The sequence below is a fragment of the Hippocampus guttulatus genome, chromosome 3 (assembly GCF_054856545.1).
Source record: "Hippocampus guttulatus isolate MCC_2025c chromosome 3, RoL_Hgut_1.0, whole genome shotgun sequence".
In the NCBI taxonomy this organism is placed as follows: Eukaryota; Metazoa; Chordata; class Actinopteri; order Syngnathiformes; family Syngnathidae; genus Hippocampus; species Hippocampus guttulatus.
Genome location: NC_141263.1, coordinates 23,031,870 through 23,055,573, shown reverse-complemented (window position 1 = coordinate 23,055,573; position 23,704 = coordinate 23,031,870). Strand labels below are relative to the sequence as shown.

The following is a 23,704-nucleotide window of genomic DNA, read 5'->3' as shown; positions in this document are numbered from 1 at the left end:
GAGGATCAAGTGGTTCGGACAATGGAGAGCCCTTTGCACTCGGGGGGAGATCACAGTGTGCATCCCATCCCTGCTGGAGACATTTTAATGCTGAAGAAATGAACAAACGGCAGCGTTTTGTCAGTTTAGTAAACAGCTTATTTATTCCTTTATAAAATAGGTACAAATACATCAGTATTGTTTGTTGTTGGTTTTTTTTGTCATTTCACACAAAGAGGAAAATCTCAAGATATGTACAAGAGTTTACCAAAAATAACGTGGTTCTAATAAACACACAAGTCTTGTAAACAGTATTTACAAAATATTCATACAGTGAAAGTTTTATTTTCCCTTTTTTGTTTGTTTTTTTGTTGTTTTCTTTTTAATATTGTCCCAAGGTTTTGGCAACAAAAAAAAAACTGCAAGCGGTAAAAATGTCAAAAGCAAATGAGATTGTTATTATCAAAAAAAAAAAGAAAACAGATATTAATAATCAGTCAAGATTGTTGCTGTTGTGCTTGTCAAAGAGCAGAAAATAGAGGAAATGTGCATAAAAGCCAACTTATGAAATGTAAAAATGAAAGCAAAATGCAAAATGTGACTTTTGAAGGACAGGATCAATTGTGTTTAACAGTTGACATTTCTGAGCAATATTAAACAGACAGCTTGAAGTTGTCAGCTAAAACGGGGACTTAAAAAATATATAATAAAATAAAAGTGCTGTCAAAACTCACAACAGAGCGCAACCAACGGTTTGAAATATTTCATTTCTTCCAAAGACAAAAACTGCATAGGCCGAGATATTACATTAAGTTATCAGTCATGAAAACAAACGACGTACATCAACGTACAAGAATGATTCTGTGTTTATACATTTATAAAATAGTTTAACAATACAAGATCATGTGTAACAACAAGCCTGAATGCCTCACTCAACACTTGACAGACTTGAAACATTCTTTTTTGTTGTTGTTTTGTTCTTCAAACATTTGCACAAACTGCACACGTCTGCAGTCATAAAATCAAAGTGTGTGGGTTGAACTTGTAACTATGGCAACGGGCCCGTCTGGTAACAAACACTAACGGGTGAACAAAATAAAAGTGTACGAAGGCGTATTGAAGCCGCTGAAATGATTAAAAAAAGAAAATAGAATACAGTTGTAATGTTATGAAAATAAAGTCTAAGGACTCGAGGAAAAAAGTTTTACATAATATTATTTTAAAAAGGTGCATAACAATAAGACTAAAACAGATTTTGTTTTCTTTTCTGGAATGACAATAAGTTTTGTTTTAAAAACAACTTTCATTAGATCCTTTTTTTTGTGATTTTAAATGTCTCTGTCACAAATTACATTATGAAATTAAATAAGATTTCATTTTAGGGGGATGGGGCAAAGTCTTTCAGGGAAAAACTATATATCCTTTATCACAAAATAACACAAATGACACTTTTTTTTTTTTAGAACGTTTTAGAAAAAATTAAAACGTTTTGACAAATAAGCTAGAAAGACTTAAAATGCAAAGTTCATTATTAGTTCTCAGAAAGAAAATGCTCGTTTTATAAGGCTTGTTTTGTGGGAAAAAATATGCACACTCTTAACAATCCAGTTTTCATTTTTAACGTGACATACAGTACAATAGCATACGGCCCTGATATTTTTGTTTTCTGAAATTCTTTTTCACTTGACACTCAGCCATTGTTTTCTAAACCACAGAAAACAAAAGTAAGCACACCCCACAGTGAAAATGTGCAATTTGGATTATCCCCCCACCCCATGTCATGTGACACTTGGTGTGGCAAAGTTTTACGAATGAATGAGTGGCAGGTGCGTTAAATTTGATATCGCTCTCACAGTCGCCCATGCTGTTCAAGGGAAATTCAAAATGGCACCTTGTGTCAAAGAGCTCTGAGGATCTGATGAAAACGGACCATAAAAAAAATTGGCCTCAAATTGGCTGTCGTCCGAAAATAAAGCCACTTCTAAATCTGTTGCATAATAAGTGCTGCTGGTTGATGAAGATAGCAGATGAAGGACATGAAATGATCAGAACCATGTTCTGTGGTCTGACGAGACCAAGAATTTGTTTTTTTTTGATGAATAACCTCGAGCGTGTTGGGAGCATTATTGTCTGGAGCCCAAGGTATTATTCCAACATGAGAATTACTCCAAACACACTTTCAGGACCACCACTGCGGGTAGTAAACTTGAACTGGCCAAAACAGGTCCCTAGACCTTAAAGGTGGACGAGCACAAGGTCTCGAACATCGGCCAGCTGCGTCATGTCGTCATGGAGTAGCGGTCATGGCATGACGACGGACGGGCATACAAACAATTTTGACTTAGGGGTGTACTCACTTTTTTTTCCTTTTTTGTCAGCAGGTCAGACATTAATGGCTGTGTGGAATTATTTTGAGAGGATAAAAAATTGACTTCAAGCTATACAATGATTAATTTACATTAAAGTGTCATTTCTGTGGTCAGGAGTGAGTTACCCACATTGTACTTCCAAATAAAAAGGACCTTGTATTCCCATAACATTACAACTTTTCAAAGAAAAATGATTGTGGTCATCAGTCTGGCCCTCGTACACCTTCGTAAAACGGATCTAAAATGTGGTGTGATAAAATGTTCACTTTCATAATACTCATACGCATTCATGTCAACTGACCCCAAAAAATTTTTTAAATAAAAATGTAACCCAACTATTTACATTTACGGTGAGGGAAATGTGTTGTTGAAATCTGCTAGACTGACACGTGGTCGATAAACCTCAAGCCTGACTTGGACTCGATGGACTGTTAAAATGTTTTAAACAACCCGTTAAAAATGCACGGCGGCCTTAAAACGCAATCGTCCCTACGCGAACGTGAAAAGCAAGACGGCAAAGACGCAGACGAAGCCGTTTTGGGTGACATTTTCTTCCGACCGTTTTCCTTTTGTGAATATGGAAGCCGATTGACGACGTGCGCGCGTATGGAGACACCGAGCTGACACCTGATCTGAAGGCACGTGGCAAGAGGAGGAAGAGGAGGCGGCGGCTACTTGAGGAGGGCGCGGTAGAGCAGCAGCGAATGGGCCGTGTCTCGCTCCTGCTCCATGTAGAAGATGAAGTCCCTGAGGTTGACGCGGGTGATGCGCTGGCGGGCGTACTGGCGAGACGACGACGAGGGCGTGGACGACGACCCGGCCGGCGATCCCGCAGCGCTGCCCGAGAGCTTGACGAGAAAGAGAAACGGAGGAAGATGATGAGCATCGCTGATATGTACATGTCCTATAGAAGGACTCGCGCCGGTTCAAAAACGTTCTAGTGACGTCATCAAATAAAACAATGACCAAGATAAATCATTTTTAAGCTTTTTCCAGCATTATTGTGTCTACCTGTAGATTTTCATTGAAAAAAAAGTGAAATCTATTGAGAATCCACTCACTTTACATTTTGGTGACAGATGTGTGACCACGGACATTTACTTTTGAGCATGACTGGCTAATTCTGAACACTGCCGCATAGTCACTTAAAAAGGGGGGTGTACACTTGTGCAATCAGGGTCGTGCGCCATGCTAGAGCCATCCACAATCCACGCTCACAATCACGCTTTGAGACAATTTCGAGTGTTCCATTAACCTGCCGTGCATGTTTTTGGAATGTGGGAGTCAACCGGAGTACCCGGAGAAAACCCACGCAGGCTCGGGGAGAACATGCAAACTCCACACAGGAAGGCCGGAGCCGGAATCGAACCCTGCAACCTCTGCAGGGTGAGGCCGACACACTAACCAGCAGTCCCACCGTGCCGCCATTAGCATCGCCTTACTTGTTCATTTTTATTTCCCATCTCCCAACCAACACGGAGAGGTTGCTAGCCTGTTGCTAGCCAACATCCGATCGCTCGACGTATAATAAGGACAGATGAGCTTTGTGGCATCCAAGGTGAAATCATGGAATTCTGCGCTCGGATTTGAACGCAAGCGTGAACAAATAGCACCATTCAAGACTCAGCCATCTAGCTCGAGATGAACGCGGCGACCGCACAGCTGCTTGGAGGAAAAAACAAAGGCGGACGGACTGTACGCGTTTCTCAACGACAGATTGTGCGCAGGCCTTCGGGCGACGGAGAAATTCTGCTCAACCGACATTGAAAAGCTCACGTTTGGACCACTCCGGGCGGAGAAGGCGAAAACCTGAAAAACTCCTCAGCCACCCCCCCCCCCCCCCCACATCGGCGCTCAACTCCAATGGACCCGCAACGACACAGCACATGAGGAAAGACGTACTAGTTGAGCAAGCTGAAAAAATTTGGAATCCCCTCCTCCCCTCTCCCCCAAACTCCTCAGCAACCTCAACAGATGCATGATGGATCCTGACCAACTCCATCATGGTCTGGCATGAGAACTATACCGTACAGGGCAAGAAAGGCTGTCCAGGGTGTCATTAAAACTGCCCGACAACATCTGAGGAGGCGCCTTCGCATCGTGCCACCGCAGATGTGACAGTTGCGCCACAACAAGGGCAACGCAACATTGTCACAGGGCCAACACGTCCACGACACACACTTTATATATATATATATATATATATATATATATATATATATATATATATATATATATATATATATGTATATATATATATATATATATGGGGAGAGGGAAAGAGAGAGAGTTTGCTGAGGGGGTGGGGGGAGTCATGTCCCCGCCCAAAAGGGGGAAAAAAAAAAAAAGCAGGAAAGAGACAGGGAAAAAAGTGGTGTTTTCTAGAAAAAATTGCAGATTTTTATCGGGGGGGGGGGGGAAGCGGGACAAATTCTGTTTTCTTTTAAAGGTCCCCCGCCCCATCCAACCCCTTAAAAAAAAGTAATTTTCCATTATTTCGATGTCCAGGGCTCACCGTGTATGTTACTGTTACTTGAATTAAATATTCAAACTAGACTAAACAAGAAACATTCCACGTTGGCTTTTCTGTTTTGAGTTCGCTCATACGATTGGATTTTCTTGTCTTTGGGATAGTTTCCTCTGTGAATCACAACACCGGGGGAATAAGCAACGCTTCTCTCCATTCACCGCACTCCCGTTGCGTTGATGAAAAGGAATGTCCAATTGTCAAAATCAGAGAGTAGATGAGATTTCAGATTATGCTGCCCTGCAGGCGGTCGGAGGAAAAACCTTGGCAACGGCAGGGAAAACAAAACTTTTGAGGGCTTTTATGGCTATCGGCAGTCAGTGCAAATAAACAATGCTACTGATCACGGGTCTTTGTATTTGTTGTTCTATCAAGAAGGAACACGGGGCGGCTGCATAGCAGCTGATGGGAATCAATTAGCGCGCATGAAAAGGAAGGTGCTCGAGTGCCAAGTTGAAGTGGGTAAACAAGACGCAGTGTGCACAATTACACTGATTGCAACATTGAATAAACACGGCACACGGTGCAGACGGAACCTAATTGTTCACATGTGACGGATTCATACGACGGCTGCGAGTGGACTCGACAACCTTTTGTTCCTTGCTGTAAATCGCTGACCAAATATGGTACCAGAAAAATGAGGAAAAAGCTTTGTGTCGCTAAAATTGCCTTTTTCACATGAAGCACACAAAAAAAAAGCAGATTTTTTTCAGGGAAATTAAATTGTCTTGCAAAAAAAGTCTTTTTTGTTTCAGGAAAAAGAAAAGTTCATTTTTTTTTCAGGGAAGCCCATCCATCCATCTGTCCGTCCATCCATTTTTCAATCAGCTTTATCCTCACAAAGGTCGCGGCGGGTGCTAGAGCCTATCCCGGCCGTCTTCGGGCAGTAGGCGGAGGACACCCTGAACCGGTTGCCAGCCAATCACAGGACACACAGAGACAAACAACCAGCCGCACTCACACTCACACCTAGGGACAATTTAGCATGTTCAATCAGCCTGTCATGCATGTTTTTGGAATGTGGGAGCAACCCGGAGTACCCGGAGAAAACCCACGCGGACCCGGGGAGAACATGCAAACTCCACACACGGAGCCCGCAGCTGGAAATGAACCCGGTACCTCTGCACTGTGAGGTCAACGCACTAACCACTGGATCACCGGGCCGCCTTTAGGGAAAACAAAAAGTTAAAATATTTTTCCAGGGGAAAAAAAAAAAGCACAGCTACTACATATGGTCCTTTGCCGTATAAAGGTCGACATTTGGAAAGGGGGTGCGTCTCATTCAAATCAAGTCAGTCACAGTTTGAGCATAGGTGAAAGACGAGCCCGCTCACGGCCACGCCAATTACCACCAATCACAAGGAAGCGCGGTGACAGCCAGGTGGAGGCGACCAATCAAAGCCATGCGTCCACCTGGACACGATGGACAGGGACTGCCCGCGAGGACGAGGGAAACGTTGAGTGCGGGCGAGGAGCGAGCGCTTCCCGCGGCGACAGCGGCGACGCTAGCCTCAAGTGACACAAATGCACAATGAAAGGTCAGCGCCTGGATGGGAAATTCCTGATGCTGTCGAAAACAAAATAAGTACACTAAGACGCTACGTTGGTGTCAGGAGTGACCGAGTGCAACCAGGCAAGACACTCACCCTGAAGAAAACTTTATTTAAGGAAGTTCAGTTTCAAACCATCGTGCCATCGACCCATTGTTATGATAGTGATACAGGAAGTCCGCTAATCTGTTGTCTGGTCACGTGAAATTACGCATATATGCGTCAGACATTTTGAGAACTTTCATTTTTTTAAAATTTAATTAAGAATGCAAAGCATATATCACCAAATCCCATGTTCGGTGAAAACACGAGACACCGCCTCACATATTTCCAACAAAAGTGAATATTTTGGTGAGCCGAACCGACATGACACTCCGAGTGAGACATTTTAGGAGCCTTACGCTAAAATGAATGCTCAGCCGTATCGCTTGGTGGAAACAGGACATCACGGATCACATGCTTGGGACTCTTTACAACGGAAAGGCCAAATAACGTGGACCAAACAGACCCAAAGCATCATGTTTGGTGGCAATGCCAAAAAAGACTAATCGAACAGAAGGGAAATGTACAGATTGTAGGAAACAGGCCTGTATTGGTCCAAATTCTTTGGAAGCTTTTCCAATAGACATGCCAAAAACGGATGGAAAACAACAGAACCTGCTTTGATGGAAACAGAAACTACGAGTCAGATGTATTTACAATGGAAACACCCCAAAAGAATGCTTAGGAAACACACAATTCTCCAAGTCACATTTTTCGGGGATTCTTTTCAGTCCCCATAAAATGGATGCCCGACGCGAACAAACTCTCGGAAGATGACACTCAGGCTCAGATATTTCGGAATCCTTTCCAATGGAAATGTAAAATAGCAGAAAATGCCAGTACTGTCAGGTCACAGCGGGTGAAAGGAAAAGCGAAGAAGAGAGGGAAAAAAAATGAGGACCAAGTCAGATCCACGAGCCAAAAAACAGCATCTGTCATTTTATCTGTTGATGGGCGCTCCCAGGCGTCATGTCACATGACATATCCATCCTACGGAATGCGCGGGAATACTTTCGATACATTGCTTCAGACGTTTGACTTGTTTGCAGGAACAGGAACGTAGAGCTCGGTGGACCTGAGGAGGAGGAGGCCGCGGAGAAATCAGCATTGAGGTCTCTACCTTCTCATACTTAATGTGCTACATTGCCAACGATGCTCCATAACCTATCGAGGGCTACATAAGCAAATATGGTGAGAGTAGAAGTTGAAAGCAGCAATTTCACATTTTGTTTTCTAATGGGGGCACTGCAGACCACTCTAAGTGGTTGCATTTGTCTGAATAAATGAACCGACTGAAACTGCTTCCTTCCCCTATGACGGCTCCTGACATTTGTCAGGTTTGAAACCAACCGAATCATGTTTAGAATCCCAGAAATGTAGACACCAAGTAAAACTCTGTCACAAAAACTATTTTTTTGCAAAAACAAAAGTGCACCGACAAAGTATGAACAGAAATCGCTGGTCAAATATAAACCAGGAAAAAAAAAACCCCAATACAATAGCACAACGCACTTGCAAAAGGCAAAGAAATAGTTAAACCGAGAAAACCAACGAAATGTCGAGAATCCAATTCACACGTAACACCAAAACAAAGTCAAATGACAAAACAAGGACTGTACTTCCAAAAACGGGGTACTTAGGGAACAAGAACGATGATGACGAGAGCAAGAGGTCTTGGAAAACTATCACTTGAGCAAGAGCGGCAACAAGGTCAACAATCAACCGACAAACCTTAAATACAAGGTTAATGATAATTGGCAGCAGGTGTGCACACTGAAGGAAAGGCACTCATCTGCCACCTGCTGGAGACACACACACACACACACACACACACACACACACACACACACACACACACACACACACACACAGCCAAACCGTGACAACATCGTGGTGTTAAAAATGCCCAAACAACTCATGCGGGTGACCCGCAACCCTTGATGTGACGAGCCAGAAGTCACAAAACCAATAAGCCCTAATAGGCACTACTTTACCAAATATGGTATATTGCCATATAGAGCGCTACAATTATTACTGACCCTGTTCCTGTCTTTCTCCCTGTTTCTGCTCGCTAGTCTCCAGCCAAGCAGCGGTGATGCTCGTAGGTGTCTGAAGGAATTTACATTGAGCGCTTTATTGTGTGAGGAGGTGCAGGTGGGGGTGAAAGGCGGCGTTGACAGGGGACGGGGACGGGGGGGGGGGGGGGGTTCTTGATGATCTCAGGCTTTGAACCCTGAGTGGCACCTGTGCCTTGATGCCGGAGCCAATATTGGATTTGGCCCAGGTCAGAGCTTAGGGCGGTGGGTTAATGGCCCGCTTTGCCAGGCACACACTTCAGCTCGGCCCCCGCCCCGGCCAACCTGCTGCCTCAGCACTACATCGCTACACACACGTGCGCTTACACACATTCACACATTTCTCCAGATAGCTGCATGAAGACTCTTGGCCAAGTGCAAAATGCTGCGCCGCATGGATGCTGAGGGAAAAACTGTGCAGTTCTCCCATGTTGGCTGAGAACTTGATATGCCTTCATGATGCATTTGATGATGCAACACTGTTGTTTAGACTTTGATGGTGTTTTTTTAAAAAAAAACGTAAAACTCTTAACGTCTCTGCTGGAGGCAAGAAGGACAAATGCAGCAGAACAGAGACAGGCTTGTTTTTTTGTTTGTTTTTGTTTAATTAAGTGGTAGTTCAGTTCGCTATGGGAGGGTTTCGAATGGAAAACCCTGACACAGCTTGTGTTTTGCCGCATGATGCTGCGTTATAACGGACATGCCAGAAAATGCGTAGAAAATGTCTAGCTCGGTGGAAACTACGGGTCAGCACACGATCGCTGTGTCCAAATTTGTGGGCCGAGTCCTCGGAAGGACCCATCGTAGGCTGGGTGCTTTCAAAGCCCCTCCTCGTGGATCCTCTGTGGTCCGCAAAAACTCACGGTGAATTAGAACAGGTTGAGCGACTCTCACTGAACCGTCTGCTCCACCGCCACAAGAGAGTGGCAATGAGCTCGGGACGAAGTGTAGAAGAAGAGCGGCGTCGGCTACGAAAGTATGCTCTGGAGTAGCCTTCGCTTCGGGCCCGTCTCCATTGAAACAGGCGAGATAGATTTCAAGTCAGCCTGAATTTAGTCGCGGGTGATCGAGGCGCACCGAAAGTTACATCGTATGGCCTTCAAATTCGGTCTTTGGAAGACGCAGTCTATGAATCTGGACAGAGCAAATGGGTTTGATGTTTTTGGACATTTTTAACCGAACCTGTGGGTGGAAACGGGACACAAAAACGACATAGTACTACAGAGTGAAAACAGGTCATAACGGATTTGATAACGGGCTTTATGATGGAAACCTCCCAAATCGTGTATGGTTGTCGAGCTAGTGGTGTCAAATATGTTTCTGGGTCACCTGGCACGCAAGTGGCGCGCATGTGACATAGCGACTGATTCACTGTCCGACTGACGGGCGAGTGAGTGAGTGCCAGGCGGCAAAGCTTTCCCACATGTTCGCCTCCACACTGCATTTGAGCAAAGGAATGCCGCCTGCTCCCTCCATGCTGTTTACAGTGCCGAGCCCGATGCAACAACCTCGCTGCCCTTGCCCTCACCCACCCCCTCTTAATCTCTACACTTGGCCCAAAACGTCTCTCCTACGGCCGCCATTAATCAGCAACAGAGACTTTTTCTCTTTCTCTCGCTCTCGCTCTCTCTCTCTCTCGCCTTGCCCTCCCCGCCTCCCTCTTTGCCAAACGCCCACAGACACGCTGGATGAGGCCATTTTGAAAGAGTTAACAGATGTCGGCTGATTGGCCCCGGGCACTCCAACATTGCCAGGGTGATGTATTTGATGTGGAGTTTATTCAGCTCTAATAAATGTATCAAGAATTATAATAATAATTCACAGATGTACATGAGCAGATTATAAAACAGAGCACCTCTTTGAAGCAAACGAGCCAAGATGCCAAGATTAACACAACCCAAAACAGGGGGGGGGGGGGGGGGGGGTGAAAAGGTTCGGTCCACCCGTCGTCACCAAGAGGTTCAAATGGACAAAAGGCCTCTGTTTGCCTTGACGTGCTCCCCTTCTATGGAACGACCGGTGCTGTCCAAACATAGAGGAAAAAGTCAAGGACACTGGGTCCATTTTGATGTTAAAATGCAATGTAGGTCAAGATATGGTATGACAGATGGATGCTTCTTTTCCCCACAACATCAAATATTTGAAGGGCCCTTTACGATAAATGCATATCAAACCAAACTAAACCAAACTGCTTGGTGGAAACGGGACACTACGAGACTCAAGTATTTACGGTCGCCGACTACGGAAAGCTCAGAAAAGGCACATTGAACCTGTGAACCATTTGACTTGTTGGAATGATACACTGATGGTCAAAAACGTTTTGAGAGTCACACACACAAACCAAAACAAAACTGCATAATTTGCCACGTACCAACAAATGTTGGTACCCTTGTGTTCAAGAAAACCCCCCAATGCTCAGGAGTCTCGAATATGTGCAAGCTACAATGAAATCTCAAGACCTCCTGTTTCCACCAAGCAGTACAGTCTGGGTCGGTCGTCATTTTTTTTTCTCAATATCCATTTTAAAGAGTCTGATGTTGCTGACCTGTCGTGTCCTGTTTTCGTAAACAGTGTTTCAGGACTGTTCGGTTCCATGTGATTGTCATTTATTGGCAGTTGCATCAAAAAGATCTTTTTATTTTAAATGTTTCCAAAGCATCACATAATGCCCACTTTTCACCTGTAATATGGTTTGGTATGCATTTTATGGCATTTCCATTGTAATGGATCCCAAAATGTCTGAACGGCGGTGTACCGTGCTGTGGATCTGACACTCTGGTGCAGGATGCAGAAAAATAGCCCCATCGATCAGTCTTATTTTCTTTTTCTGCTTCAGTTCTTGCTTCAGTTAACAGAGTTTCTGTGACTTGCAAAAAGTGTTCAAAAGGACTTGATTAGTCTTGGGATTTCATTGTACCCTGCACAGATTTAACCGGTGCTGGATGTATAAGAATAGCTTTCAAACGCCACAGTTTTTTTTTCTTACATAAAACTGGCAAAACTTGCCAAAAAGCTCAAGGATGGCGAGATAAGCATTCGATTTCATTGTAGCCTGCGCAGCTTCAAGACAGCTATGTGCCAGCATCCTGCTTTGTCATCTTGTGGTCTACAAAAAGAAATGTTGAAGGGATTTGAGTGAATTACTTCCACAACAAACTACTTGTATTTATTCCACAAGTAAAGGGATAGCACATGTTTGCAAAGGGCCGCTCCCAGAACGCGTTTATAGGGTAGAAAGCACAAAAACAGCTTGAGAGCTCTATGGCGATGCATAGCAACCACACTGAATTTCAGTCAAGGAGAAAGAAGGCAAAAAAAAGCAAAAAAAAAAAAAAAAACACCTTATTACTTCTAACTCCTGCAAGCCATTTTGGTCTCCAAAGGTTTTGGAGCGCCGCAGGCCATGTGTCTGCAGTGTTTCGGGAAATGACTTGCCTTCGCACGAACACTGCTGTGTTCTGCAGCGCTGCTGCCCCCCAGCATCCCCCGCTCAATTTCTGCTTAACCCCTTCCTGGCTAGCCTTGCACTGACTCACTGCTACAGAGCCGCTGTCACATTGTGGAGGAGTGTGTGTGCGTGCGTGTGCGTGTGCGTGCGGGGTGAAGCGGACCAGCTTTTTTTTTTTTGCCAGCTAGCACATTAGCTCCTCGTCTTAGTCGGCCACTTGAGCGTGTGATGGCGTTTGACAAAGGTGGCGGTGAAGAAGAGGAAGGAGGGTGTAGTGGGCTCGGGGAGGAAGAAAGACGCAGTTCCACTCTGGCTCCCACAATGCAGCAGTGTGTATCAACGGCGGATTAAATCTGCAAACTCGTTGACACAACACATAATTAAAACATCTTCGCTCCGGGTCAGGAATTTTCTAATTAGCGGTGTACTGACAAAGCTGCAATTCCATCGCCCTGAGTTTCAAAGTCCACAGGTTAGCGCTAAGATGAAAGGCCCGGGCCCGGGGGCGCTCACTCTCCTGCGGGTTCGGAAAGGGGGAGCGGCGCACATACACAATTCCTCAGAAGACAGTCACGAGGTCACCACAGCTGAACACCCGGAACCTGCCTTCCAAACAAAAGCAAACTTCCCCTGCCTGGAAACACTTTTTAAAACCCCTCTGAGCCACTTTAAGGCTTAATTAGCTGTTATTTAGCACAGCGGCTTGCTAACATTGATGCTCACATATTGGTTATCGTGGCGGCGTGTTAGCGCTAGCACAGAGCATTACACATAACAATACCTGGGGTTAGTCTCGAGATTTTATTGTAACCCTGCAGAGATTTAAGACCCGCTGTGCCGGATGTAGCAAAGCAGCCCCAGAGGCTGATGTTCTGTTCTTAACCATACTTGTTTTTGGTTTCAACCTGCGGATTGAGACCAAGCTTTCAAGACACCTTGTGACTAAATTCAGCAAAATAACCCCATCTGCAAGAGTTCTTTTCAGAGACTGATACAATACAACACGCAACATCTTATTTGTATATCTTGTGTGACTTGATAGTCTTCAGATTTCATTGTACGCTGTGTGGATTCAAAATGACGTGCAGGATGCAGCAACGCATCACGAGTTTTATTCTCAGGAATTCTTGGTTATTTGTAGCTGCATGTTTGGGGTATTTATCCTGTTGGAGGATCCACAACCTGCAGCTGAGATCAAGGTTATGAGGCAACCTAATGCCAGATACAGAAAAATAGAAAAACTGTCCTCCACTGTTCTTTTCACAGGACTGGTAGGACTTGCCAAAAAGCTGCAGAATGCCTTAATATCTTGAGATTTCAACGTAAGACAGCACAGTTTCAAGTCACAAAAGCAAGAGTCTTATCCTATCTCGTCTTAAAGCAGCCTCAGAGCTCAACAATTTGTTCTCAGCCACTCTTGGGTGCTTTTAATTGTGCGTTTTTGGTCTTTATTCTTTTGGAAAAGGTTGTGACCTACGGGTGAGGGGCTTGATAGTCTCGAAATTTCATTGTGCCCTGCACATATTTGAGACACTCTACTCTGTCTGAAAATACGGTGCTAAATTGGAACCTTTAAGGGTCCAATGGCTTGCCACTGATACAACGCCCTCAAGGGTACATATTCGGACCCTTACGATGTGTATTGTTTGTAGGCAAATATGCACCATGGGGTATTTATAATGTGTGTGTACCTTAGGGTACAGTATGTGAACTCTTTCTAGGCAAATAGGTACCTTTTGGTACTCTATCAGGCTAATAACGACCCTGCCAAGCAAATAGCTACCTTTTGGTACTCTATCAGACTAATAACGACCCTGCCAACACACAACAGGTGTCACATTTCATTCCAGAATGCCTTGATTTGGACTGAGATTTCACTGTAACTCAGCACCGGCTCATGAAACCGTGTGCCGAATGCAGCTAAGCAGCCTCAGAGTCTGATGTTTTGTTCCTAGAAGTACTTGGGTATAGGCAGCACCACAAATAACAGTCGCAAAAAAATAAAAGTTAATCCCAAGTAGCTAATGGCTTTCCGAGCTGGACGATTAACATGGGCCAAGTATCGCAAGTACAACTTTTTTTGCCCACATTAAATATTCAAAGCGTTTCATATAGAAAATGAACCCAATTAAAGAGTTATAAAACAGGAGAAGCGTAATGAGTCTCAAGTCGGAACACCCGTCTTTGGAAGCGCTTTGGCTAATGAGCCTGTGTTGGTTTTGCGCATGCCGCCGCACGTCCAAATGGCGCACCATCACTTTTTAATTTTTAATTCAAGTTGAATGAGAGGGTGGCGACTCAGTTAATAGTGGCGGGATGGTGTTGTTGAGGCTGGCCGTCCGCCCCTTTGATGTCTTTCGAGACAAATGCTCCGACGACTAGTGAGCCATCGGAAAGGTAGCAAGCGGAAATGACCAAGCGCGTCCAAAAATGGTCTCATTAGCGGAGACGGTATGCTAGCATGAGGCAGGGAGGGTGTGATGAAGTGAAAAGGGACTGCGCAGAGACACCGCGGTAGATATGAAGATGGTGGATGGGAGACCTTGATCTCTTATCAGCATAAATGGGGCCATATTTCACATTGTTTGGCTTTCACAGGACTCGCATTCTACAGTGCTGTCGCTAGTCCCCGTACTGACTGTGCAAGAGCAGCTCTGATTATGTTACAAAGCTTTATGTATGTGTTATAATTTGAATACACTATTTTTTAAAAATGATTACTAAAAAAATGTTTGAAATAAGTAAGGAAGGAATTTATTTTTATTAGCTTTTTGGATATGCAATTTGATTATATGAATTATAATTGAATGTAAAAATAAAATAAAATTCAGTAATAGGAAAAAGAAAATGAAGGGAACCCAATGTTGTTCCCCAAAATAAAAAAGATTACATAAATCTATTTATTTATGTATTATTTATTCATTTAAAAAAATCATTATTATTTTTATGAACTAAAATGTATCTAGGAAAATTAGTTTAATCAGGAAAAAATAGGCAATTGGTTAAATTATTATTTATTGTTTTCAAATACATTTAACATATTCTTTAATAATATGAAGGTAGTAAAGTGATTTTTTTCAATGTCACATTTAGTATTTCAGCTCAGTTCCCATGAATAAAAAAGATGCCTTTATTTCCCTATTTTTTGATAGCGATGAAGATGGCAGACACTGGAAGGTGGTGATCCTTGATCTTAAATTGATATGAACTGGGCCATTTTTGATACTGTGTAGCTTTCAAAGGGCTCGCGATGTACGCCACCACAGCTGGTCCCCGCGCACCTGATGTGACTTGTCTGCCTGAACGAGAACGGCTCTGATTAAATTCCGATGCCCTACCGAGGGAACCGGAAGAGTCGTAGAGTCATGTTTAATATAGCTGGCCCAGAAAGATGAACCGACATTGTGATGGAATATTTGTGGGTTTGTTCCAATGTTTGTGACCCCCAGTGACACAGTGTTTTATCTGGCACGCCGCCAGGGCAAGAGGCGGCGCTGGTTTTTCGGAGATAAACTAGCTTCAGACAAAAGATCCCGGCTGATTTGACATTTAGCACATTTGGTGTCATTATCGTTCAAAAGGAATTCCGGGGTGGGATCGTTGTAACTTTTTGACTTTGTTAAATTGTACTTTTTGACAAGCGTCTGCTCGATGAGTTTGCGCCACTGCGAAAAGCATCTGGGAATCTCCACTCAGTCCTTTGAGTTTGGAGTTTGCAAGTTGTCGCTACCAAGCCCGACTTCTTACGAAGGGACTCAGTTTTCCATGTCCATGAATTTGTTTAATTGATTGATATGAATTACAAATAACTAAAAATGTAACCATTTAATGAAAAAAAATACTTGACAATATTTGAATAAATCATCCAAATGTAACTTGTAACAAAGGTTAGCTATGATTTGTAGGTGTCCAGCTTTTCTAAAAATAAAAAGGTTCAATGTGATTTATTCCACTTGTCTATTATTTCTTTAAGTCCAATTTTTTTCATCATTATTATTATTATTATTATTATTATTATTTACTTTTTATTTTTATTTATATAAATCCTAAAAGCTAACTTCATTTAAAAATAATTATATATTTTCTTTCATACACACACATACATACATTCGTTTGAATTTTCCCACATATTTGGATAAGAACATGGGTGCACTGTCCCTGTTGGTAACTTGTCCGTGCTGAGTCACTTCAAAACTTGGGAGAAAGCTGCAAGGCTAATACCAGCCCAAAGGGTGGGTACATAAGCCTACAGAATGTACCTTAAGGGACATGAAAAGAACGTGCTGCTCACTACTTCTGATCATGTGGATTTCTCCACACTCACATACATGAAGAGCCATTCAAGTGGATGCTAATAAATTACTTGTGAGTGGCGAATGTCCTCCCGGTGAACTGTTAAGACAAAACAGAAGTGCTTCATGTCAGGGTTTAGATTCCATGGATGCGAGAATTTAGCGCAAGCCTTACGGTTTTCCATCCCTCTGGAACGAACGTTCCGTCCCGCCGTCCCCACACCGCAGGCCCAGAGGGCTTGCATCCTACCTGCACAGGATTTTGGCAACCGTGCATCATTTTCGAGGCGGTTGTGCGCGCCTGTGTATAAAAGGCTTATCTACATATTGACTCGTTTTAAATCCACACCCTGTCTGCTACAATAATTACACTTTGTACATGAAGTCTATTCCTTCCTACACCTGAGGCGGGTGACGCCACAGGGGAGTTGCCCAGCGGCAGCCCGGTAAACACACCTCCGGCATGCCTCGTATCCAAATAGCTCAGGAACACACCCTTGGCCATTTGCGATGCAATGAAAGCTTCCTGGGGTGCTTTTGGGGGTGCTAAGTGAACAGTGAGCGCCCCCACATGGCCTGTCTTGGTGCAAAGTTAGCATCCAGCCAACTATTTTCTATTGTGCTTTTCCTCATTTGGGTCGTGAGTGGACTTTGGGCGAGAGGTGGGGTACACCCAGGACTGGTCGCCGACCAATCACAGCACATCTAGACAAATCACTATTCACACTTGCATTCACACATAAAGACAGTTTAGAGTCCCTCAGTGAATCTAACCTAAACCAGTGTGGATATGGATATCATCAACCACAACGGATGTGTCCAATTCCTGGGTCCATTTTGACTTGAGCCTTTTCCCAACCAACGACAAGAAGCCACGTATAACAATTCCCAACTACTCTGCTGAAGCTCTATCAGTGGTTCATTAGTCCAGCAAATCCATAATTGATGACATCAAATAAAATATACATGTGATCATGAATCAAGATGATCAGAATGAGATCAGAATGATGATCAGAATGAGAGACACAGACATGATCCTTCTTGGAATCGGTTTATTTTTATTCTTCTCATGAATGACCTCAACATGCCCGAAAACCCACTAAATTTGCCAGATTGGTGTATCCTGGTGAAAATAAATGTGCTAGGGGCCCCCAACACGGCCCATCCCAAAAAGTCACTCAGAAAGTAAGATAGGAAAAAAGAAAAGAAAAAAAATCAGCTCCCAATACAAGTTTCACCAATAAACATGAAACTGGAAGGACATTTCTATGACAACAGGACACATGAAAGAGTCTCAAGAACCCATGCAAAGATTGAACGGGAAGTCGGTCATTTCATTTTAAAGCAATCTTTTTAAGAAAATTCCAAACGCTCATGAATCCCTTGTAGGAATTCGCCCAAACGAGCAACTAACAAAAGGAGGCATCAACTGACCAATTTTACTGATTGTCATGAAATTGAGCAGACAGGTTTATCATGACAGGACGCATTTAAACATCTCAGGAAGCCACGCCTCAAAAGAAAATAGGAAGTCAGCCATTTTGCTTTGAGGCAGCCATTTAGGTCTGAAGCGGCAAATTCCAGTTCTTCCAATTCTTAAATTGGCACAATCCTACTAGTTAACTTGCCGAAATGAGCCCCAATCAGGAGTAGGTATCCTAAACAAACATTTTTCTGGGATATGTTCTCTGTTTATTTATAAAATACATATTTTATATAGACCACATAAAAAACTAATAATAAATATTAAATATCACTTTGTGGCGGTAATGAAACTACAGCGACGAGGGAAATCTAAGAATAGATGGAATAGAGATGGAAATGATCTTCCTCCAAAATCTGCGGCAAGCATCTCTTCATGTCTTTTGATATTAATGTATGTACACATTGCCAAAAAGCTTAAAAATCTGAATAATAATAATAATCATCCATGATATAAACAATATATATCATGCGACAGATGGTTTATATCGTGCCGACGACATACTGTATATCCTAACATCACACAACTCTACAAGGTCCAATGGCAAAGTTGAACAGGAACTGAAAGTTAAATGATTGTTTTGAAGCCAAGACTCCCCTTTTACAACGTTGCTAACAAGTTAATGCTAAGTGGCAGACCTCAAAAAACAATCCAACTGTCTTCCTCTCTTAAACCGATAGCATTCTCAATGGTGTCTGTATTCTGCTGAGATTATTTGTCAAAAAAAAAAAGAAAGAAAAAGAACGCCTGACTTTCACAGTTAATTGGCCTCCCTAATTAGCACAGGATGTCTAATTCCCACATCAGAGTCTCTGTGCTAAATGATGGAGCGTTAGTGAGCGGATGCCATCCCTTTCTCCTCGCCTCCTCTGTATAGAAGAGCAGGAGACGCGGTGTACGTTACGCTCTCGACGACAGATTTGTCGTCTTAATTAGGCAAATGGCAAACAAGGGCAGGGGCTTAATGAGCCACGTCGTTGTCAAACAGCTGGCCGATGATATTTGTCGACATGCATGCCATGTTCACGATTTTGGGGGAGGATCTGTGGGGGTTGTGAAGGGGTCAAGGAGGCTAGTGCACTGAAAATATTTGCTGAAAAAGCTCAATAAGAAAGACAGGAAAAGCGCCTCAGAAGTAAAAAATGTTACACACACATCGCAGTCCCTGCGGTAGGCTGAGCTACGATGCTGGAACGTGATTAAGGTACTTACGCATTTTTCATGTGTGGGGAGAAACTGTCAAGTTTATTTATTTTCTTCAATTTATTATTACTAATAGTACTAGTAGTGGTAATAGCAGTAGTGGTAGTACAAGTATTAATATTATAGCAATGGTACTAGTCGTAAAAGTACATGTTTTAATTTTAGGAGTAGTTTTAGTATCATTATGGTTGTTATTATTATTATTATTAGTAGTAGTAGTAGTAGTAGTAGTAGTGAATTTTAGGAGTAGTTTTATTGTTAGTAGTAGTAGTAGCAGCAGCAGTTATAGTAATAGGACGAGTGGGCACCTTATTAGTATTAGAAATATTAGCAATTTTATTATTATTATTATCATCATCATCAATATACGGCAGAAGCATTCTTATTTTTTTTGTCGAAATAGTCATATTTATCTACATTTGACAATGATATAATTTGTCATGGTTATTACTATTCCTATGGTTACTATTTTAAGGTGTAAAGAAGGCAAAAACAAAGAGGCCTTGATGCTTAATGTGGTGCAAGGCAATCTTAAATTACAATTAAAAAGTACTATTACAATTACTGTAATTTACTATTTAAAATGTCACTGTTAAAGGAGTGAATGAGGACATGGACCTGGTGGAAAATGTGGTTGCAGGCCTTTTCAGTTAACAATGGGTGAAAACAATACGAGAATCATAACAAAAGAACTGTTGAAAAGTGAGTTTCATTTTTTCTAGCCAAGATGATCATTTATAACTTTTTTTTTCTAAATTGGTCAAAAGCATTGAAAAGCTAGTGAGAGAAGGAAAGGGGGTGGGGCGAGAGAAAAAAAATTAAGCTGAGACGAAAAGTGCGACTTGGATTTAATATTTTATAATTGCCAAGGGACATTCTGAGATCAATGAATTTTTTTTTTTTTTTTTGCCCGGGACGCACATCAGAAAGAGATGTACTTCAGTCTTTTTTTAGGGGAACATTGCTCTATTTAATTCCAGCATGAGCGTGTGTGTGATGCATGTGAAATATGCCTGGCGTGGCCCCCACGTGGCTCCCCAGGCACGGCTGCGGGCACACATTACCACTTTTAATGGGGCCGCCACCAGAAGAGGCGAGGCAGCCAATAACCCGGGCCTCTCTAATGGACCGCCTTGTTTGTTCTCGGCCACCATTTTTTGCAAGCTAATTTTAGATGGTGTTTTTCTTTTCATGTTGCGAGAAAGCGGACAAAAAAAAAACAACAAAAAAATCACAACAGCGTGTGTGAGCGAGAGGACAACACAATGAACATTTAAAAAGAACAAAGGCAACCAACAATGTAACGCAATGAGTTGCCTGTGTTTTTATGGCACATACCAACCGTATAGTATAAGGACCCCTACGACCATGTTTCCCAGGCATAAAGAGGGGCACACTGAAGTTATACTTCAATTATAATTATATATGTTAAGCAGTAGTAGTAGTAAAAGTATATTGTAAAAACTATTCTCATTGTTAGTATTATTATTATTAGCAGCAATAGTATCATTATTTTAGGTTATCACCTGTGCCAATAAATAACAGGGTGATAACATGCTAACACGCTAACAATTTGCATGCTAGCATAGCACCCTGAATAAGTGCCAAGTCAAAGGGATTTTTGGCCTTTCTCTGTATTCAGATACTACTTCTAATTGGAATTGATTATATGCTAACATGCTAGCGATTGGCACGCGTATCATATAATAAGATCGCACCATGAACAAACGAAGTGCGAGGGAATAATGATTTTACGGTGCATCCACAAAGTATTCAGTGTTTCACTTTTTCCACACTTTGTTACAGACTAGTCCTAAAATGAAATACTGTAAATTACTTTTTCTCCGCTCTAATTGTTACATACAACACCCCATGATGACAATGTGAAAACGTTTTGTTTTTGTGGGTTGTTTATTTATCTATTTATTTTTGCAAATATATTTTAAAAAATGGAGATGTTCATGTACATAGGTTTTTACAGCCTTAGCTTAATCCTTTGTTAATGCACCTTTGGCAGTGCAGCCTTAAGTCTTTTCAAATATGATAGCAGGCCACTGTGCTCTTTGGAAGCTTCAAACTGAATTACATTTTTTTTTTACCCAAATTTTAGCTTGATGACTTGGCTGTTCATTTCAGGTCAAGTATTGCTCAAGAATAAAAAAAGAGCATGCTAAAATGTTATGCACTAGCATTCGTTATGCTAAAAATGGCAAGATTATGAATAATCAAATCCCTAAAGCAGCTATTGTAGAAATGGATATTGTTGATATATTTAGGTGCAAGATATTTGGCAAAATGCTTACATGCGTGCCATTTTTCCAGCAAAAGTAATAACAGGGGTTGAAGTGATGTCTATAGAGACTTGGCACTTTAATTGGCGTCGTGTTGACAACTTCATGAGCAGCGCCTGTGCTTTGGTGCCGTTCCACCACATTCTCACATAGTCAGAAATTGGGAGGTTTTGGTATTTGTCCCGTCCCCCCAGGAACCGTTGTCTCCCGCAAAAGGCGTAGGCCGGGACGAGTGGGTCTGTGTTTCCCTGGCTCCCCTGGCCGGCAGACTGCGGCTCGAGAGCCCAGCCTCCATCAGCACGCCTCCGTAGCGGCTCGGCGGACGGATTCATTCTCTGAGAAATTTAATTATATCAAGATTAACAAGGGAGGTAATTAATTTCTTTAAGATTGGTATCTTTTTCAAGCGCCCCAGGCTTAACTTTGTTGTCAGAACTGTATAGTTAACCATTATTGCAGGGCCACGAAATGAGCGAGCGGCATTAATATGGATGTATAGAAGCGTCATATCTAAAGAGGACCATTACACTGTAAGTGCCAATATGTACATTTATGGAGACACATGAATGTACATTCAACAAAATGAATGTCCCAAACTAAGCATTCTAAACTTGGGTGGATGGTAGACCCTGTGTCTAAACTTTTTGTTCAATTTATCTGATTGTGTTGCCTGAAACACATTCCAAGAAAGCTCGGACAGAAGCAAGTTCACCCCCTGTGTTACATCACCATTCCTTTTCACAACAATCAAAAACTAGTTTCGGAACAGAGGTCACTAATTGTTGAAGCTTTGTAGGTGGAATTTTTTCCCCCCATTCTTGCTTGATGTTGGCTATGTGCTGATACCAATCCAATTGATCCCTTTCATGTTGGATTACAAGGACACCCACATCCATGATTTAAAAAATAGAAATAAAAAAAGAAAATTGAAATGTGGACTCGCCAGAACACAACACATGTTTCCACTGAGCATCAGTTCAGAGCTTGGGCCCAGAGGAGCTGGCAGAATTTCTAGGTGTTGATGATGTATTGTTTTTGCTTTGCACGACAGCATTTTAACTTTACTTAAATTTATATTTGTCGATGTATATAATGTATATATGAAATAATGTGTTTTTAAATATATAGGTCATAAAGCTTTCATTTCATGAGGAATGATAGATTGTGGTGGCACGGTGATGGACCGGTTACCACGTCCACCTCACAGTGCAGAGGTGCAGGGTTCAATTCCGGCTCCGGCCTTCCTGTTATACCGTTCAGTGCTGCATTCTAAGTGTTCTAACCTGTGCTCTGCGGTGCACAGGGAAGTTGGCAAAGGGCAGCGAGTTAACGCTCCTGGCGTCCAGCCAGGCAGGCCCCGCGAGCATCACGAAAGCTTTCTGTGGGTCTTCACTGCAAACAAGCAATAGTCTTGAGAAGCTGAGTCAGATTAATATCACAATCTTCTTAACTTTATCAAACCGATAGCCAGCTAATTGTAGCCGCTTTTAATCATATTTGAGATGAAAAGGAAGCGGGGTGAATTCACGCAGGAATGCCTTGGCTTCATTACAGTCTGATGATACACTACTGCATGTGCTAAATGCGTGTTGTTTCAATATGCTTTTTTCATAGGAGGAATAACAGGTCTGATGCAGGTAGCAGCATCAGATATTTGTCAAAGTGATTTTCATACATCTTCTATACAGCGTATCCTCACGAGAATCTATCCCAACGGGTTTTAACCATGAGGCAAGGTGCACTCACACTCACATTCAGACTTTTGGCCAACATAAAGAGTAGCAGATTTTAACCCTGAACCTCAGAGCTGTGAGCCAGATGAGCGAACCACTCAAACAGAGCCAATATTTGTGTCAATACATCACACCAATAAAGGGTTAAAGCCATCCCTGTACATGAGAGGCGAGTAGGAGGAGTAGAACAATCCAGTTAGGCATGACACCATCAACCAAAGCCCCAAACCCCTGACTGGAGGTAAAGACATCGAGGCAGTGGGAGGAGAGACCCACGTAACAACCGTGTTTAACCCCTCTCGCTTTCATTCAACCGGTCCCCTTGACAAAACATCCCGCCCTGGCTGGTCCGAGCGCTGTACGCGCGCCCTCCCTCCCTCCCTCCAGCTCCGGAAACTCTGCCGCTCTGTTAATTTCCTATTTGTCTGGCAGAAGACCCCAAGAAGAAGGGCTAAAGATGGAGGGACAGTGGCGAGAGGGTAGCGGAAAGCAAGAGAGACACTGCAGAGTTGGGATTGATTTACTTCATTAATCGAGATTACAAGTTTAACTTACAAACCAGAGGTCAAAATTTCTCATTAACAAGGGGGGACCGTGGAGGGCCTTGGGGGGGCTGGGAGACCACTCTTATAACTGACTACACATTTCAATCTGTCTTTGATGTTCCATGTCTGCCTTTCTAACCCCCTCCATACCACCCACCCCTCCCACT

General features: G+C 42.7%; 1 protein-coding gene across 2 annotated transcripts in view; it reads right to left on the bottom strand.

Moving 5' to 3' along the window:
• Positions 1 to 121: 121 nt before the first annotated feature.
• LOC147207884 (transcription initiation factor TFIID subunit 4) overlaps positions 122 to 23,704 on the bottom strand; it is an 80,310-nt gene continuing 56,727 nt past the window's right edge. For both annotated transcript variants that reach the window (XM_086107494.1, XM_086107495.1), the window contains one exon: positions 122 to 3,196. In XM_086107494.1, the coding sequence (XP_085963620.1) occupies positions 3,020 to 3,196 (177 nt within the window). In that variant the 3' untranslated portion in view covers positions 122 to 3,019. The remainder of the gene's footprint in view (positions 3,197 to 23,704) is intronic.